Raw genomic sequence first — 3,540 nt, forward strand, 5'->3', positions numbered from 1 at the left:
AACTTAGGCACACCATTGTAATAAACAGTGCATCAAGGGATGAGTAAATTCGGTACTGGTACCTATTGGTACTGGTACCGTGCCGGTACGGGTACCAAAATCGGTACCGATTTGGTACCGTCGATACCGAAATCGGTGCCAAAGTTTTGAGTTTCATTATTGGGACTGGTACCGGCATTTCCCGAATTTTTTACCTTTGGCGCAAGTATTGTCCCGGTACTGGTTCCTAACCGAAGATTTCCATACCGATACCGGTACAAAAAATTTGTAATTTTCGAGACCGGGACTGGTCGGTACCGGTACAGTACCGATCTCATCTCTAATCAAAACTCATGATAAAAACAAACAACGAATTGGAAGGTTGGACACACCTTTGTAACGAGTTTAAAATCTTGTTGTGATCAAGCAAGCTCTTTAAAAAGAGTATATATGTGTGAATGTGTGAGTATGTGATGTTTGTTGCGGTTTAAATTTGAGGGGAATGTTTTGGTCCCCAAAACATGCCATGTTACTTTGGTAAATGCACACACGATGGCCATACTATAATGTTTTTTTATTGGATAATATATGAAAGATCAAAGACATAGTTGTGTCGTATAGCAACGAGCCATGATCATACGCCTCTATTATCCATTAATGGACTTAAATGTCTGTACTCTATCTATCAATGTCATATCAATAACTTGGATCAGATTATGTATACTTCTTTCTCTACCAAGTCAGATAAAATAAAATAATAAAAAAAAAGAAGAAGAAACATTAAATACCAAGTATACGGTTTTCTACTTCCAAAAAGAAGGCGTTTCACGCGATATATCTTATTACCATGTGGAGTGTTTAGAAGTTAAGAAACGATGTAGTGTTTAATGGGAGGTGGGTCCATCTAGCGAGTGTAGTGGGGGAAATCAAATCTCTCAGTTATCTCGGGGTGAAGAACCGATCTAGAAAGCTAAATATGTAAACTTTGGAGGTGTTTTGGTGTTTGGTGATTTGGCAGATGTAATTATCGGTCCTTGGACTCTTGTTTATATTTATATTTTAGTTGGTCGTAAAAAAAATAACCAGGTTATAATGTACATATAATGTACAAAGTTGATTAAATTGTAACTTTGCCATGTATCAACCAAACATAAGACTCAAAAGAAAAGAGAATAAACTTTAAGGAAACAAAAACACAACATCCATTGATACTTTTTGATCAAACCATTGAAAAGATCAAATCTTTTTCACAAAATGTAACCACTAGATCAAAATTCAAATAAAATATTATAATTTCCACTAGTTCAATATGCATCTTCAAAATAGTTCACTAATATCCTAACCTATAAAAATCTTTAAAAATAGTAATAATAATAATAATAAATTTTAAAATAAGCATAACTTAAAACACCAAAACACACATTATATCTTAGAACTCCTACTTCCAAGAGTAAGCTCAAGATCATCCAGCCCAACATCATGAATCCTTTCTCCTTCCCAAGCCTTCACTCCACCATTCTCAAACTCGAACTCAATCCCTTTACCCTTATCAAGCCCGCCATCATGGGCTACAGCCACTTGAGCCACTGGTTTCACCAGGTTAAAAGTAGGCGAGTTAGGGTTGGTCAACATGGGCCCATAGTTCCTGTACCTCACCCATTGGCACGAGTCAATGGTGGAGCAATCAGACACGTCACACTCGGGTATGGTTGTTGGTGTGAACCGTTTCGTAGGGCTTGTAGGGGCTGAACACGCATAATAAGGCAAATTGAATGGATTCATTGACTGTTTGGTGAATGATTCCCAATTGAAGGTAGGTTTCGGGAACTTTGAACTCGGGGATGAGAGCGGTGGGGTCACGGGTGCACTGTTTGAGATACGCAAAGGCGGGAGTGAAACAGGAATCGCGTTATTAAGATACGCAAATGGGTTGTTGTTCATGTTGTTCATGTTGTTCATGTCCAGGTTGGACGGGCTCGGGTATGATGAGGATGATGGGCTGCATTGATACGATGGGATCGGGCTCGGTTTTTGGGAAGAACATGGTGTTGTGGTGGTTGATGTTGCCCCTGTTTCAATGGTAGGCAGTGGGGGCCTTGAACCCTGCAATTTAGAGCACAAATTCATATTTCCGCAAATTATTTGATTAATTTGCAGGTTGAGATGCATAATCAAGTCAGCTGACTCAAGTTCCTCACAGCGCAAATGCACACATGAAAAAAACGATCCAAAAATGAACCAAACCGAAAAACTGGCAAGTTTTATGTTTTTGTAAAAACCGAAGTTTTGCATGTAATTAAAACCGAAAAAATTGAACTGAACCAAACTTTAGGTTCACTTTTGGTTTTGCGTGTAACAAAAACTGAAAAAAACTTAACTGGACCGAACTTTAGGTTCACTTTTGGTTTTGCGTGTAATAAAAACCTGAAAAACTAAGCCGGACCGAACTTATAGATTTTATTTTTTCTTCGCCGTTTTAAGTAATTCATAAAATTTAAACTCAAATAATTACCCCAGACGTATAATACCCAATTAGGCATTAATATACAAACGATTTAGACTCGAATTCATTACATCGAGCCAAAATTACAAGCTCAAAATAGCAAAACCATAAAAACCGAAACTGACGGTTCAAAAATTCAAAAACCAAAAGTTACGTTTTTTGGCTCAGTTTTAGCCCAAAACTAAACCGCGCTCACCGCTAATTCAAATCAAATGAGTAGATAGATCTGCATCACAAAACCCCTAATTTCCACAATCAAAAACCAAACCCTAACAATTTCCCCAAATCAAATCAAACACAAAATCAAAATCAAAATCAAAATCAATATCCCATCAACTCCGATTCAATTTCAATCACACAACTCATTGATCAGCTAAACCCCTCTTCATAAATCACAACCACCCAGATCCAACAAAATCAATTCACAAATTCATCAATCAATTAACCAAACCAATTCATCAATTAAAAAACATACCTTGCGAAAGGTGGTACCATCAGGAAGCACAACCCACCCAGCTTCCTTACACAAAGCTTTCAGCACCTCATTGTTATCACAGTGTTTCGGCAGATCATAATTACCATGTGCTCTTAACCCGTTGTAAATATTAGCAGCAATTGCTCGCCGGCGTCTCTCTCTCCTCCGGTTATTCTCCTTCTCTCTCCACGACGGCTTCCGCCTCCCGCCGCCGTCACCCCCCGCCACCGATGGTCCTCCGCCACCTTCTCGCGTCATCTCCATAGCTCAAATTAAACCCTTGTTGCAAATTGTTAATTATGTGTATCAGTGTATGTGTATGTATATATATATGTGGGTTTGTGTTTGTGGGTGTGATGAAGGTGAGGATTATGGTGTTGATGTTAAGTGTGTGTGCATTACACGCAGTGATTGATCACGAGTAATTTGTTTCTCACCATTCGAAGAATATGTTTCTCTGTGTGTGTGTGTGTTTTGTTGTGTGTGTGTGTTCTTCTTATTATTAATATCATGAATAATTCGGAAAATAACCTTTCGGGGAGAGATATTCCAGAAATGACCCCTTCAATTTCATTTTCATGGT

The 3,540-nt window shown here is 38.4% G+C and overlaps 1 protein-coding gene across 1 annotated transcript; it reads right to left on the reverse strand.

Annotated features, from left to right (window-relative positions):
• Positions 1–1,401: 1,401 nt before the first annotated feature.
• Positions 1,402–3,221, reverse strand: LOC143547880 (BES1/BZR1 homolog protein 1-like). The gene is made up of 2 exons (XM_077039187.1): positions 2,958–3,221; positions 1,402–2,082 (listed from the first exon to the last, which is right to left on the reverse strand). The coding sequence occupies exons 1-2, from the start codon at positions 3,219–3,221 to the stop codon at positions 1,402–1,404; spliced, it is 945 nt and encodes a 314-aa protein (XP_076895302.1).
• Between the last annotated feature and the right edge of the window lie 319 nt (positions 3,222–3,540).

The sequence above is a fragment of the Bidens hawaiensis genome, unplaced genomic scaffold (assembly GCF_021521415.1).
Source record: "Bidens hawaiensis isolate Kalapana, Puna unplaced genomic scaffold, B.hawaiensis_p1.1 tig00014849_1, whole genome shotgun sequence".
Classification (NCBI taxonomy): domain Eukaryota; kingdom Viridiplantae; phylum Streptophyta; class Magnoliopsida; order Asterales; family Asteraceae; genus Bidens; species Bidens hawaiensis.

Bases quoted from the DNA above. Each gene is read 5' to 3' on its own strand.
- LOC143547880 (XM_077039187.1), bottom strand. From the start codon at position 3,221: ATGGAGATGACGCGAGAAGGTGGCGGAGGACCATCGGTGGCGGGGGGT. The intron at 2,083-2,957 runs GTATGTTTTTTA...TCTAAATTGCAG, and splicing joins ATGGTACCACCTTTCGCAAG to GGTTCAAGGCCCCCACTGCC.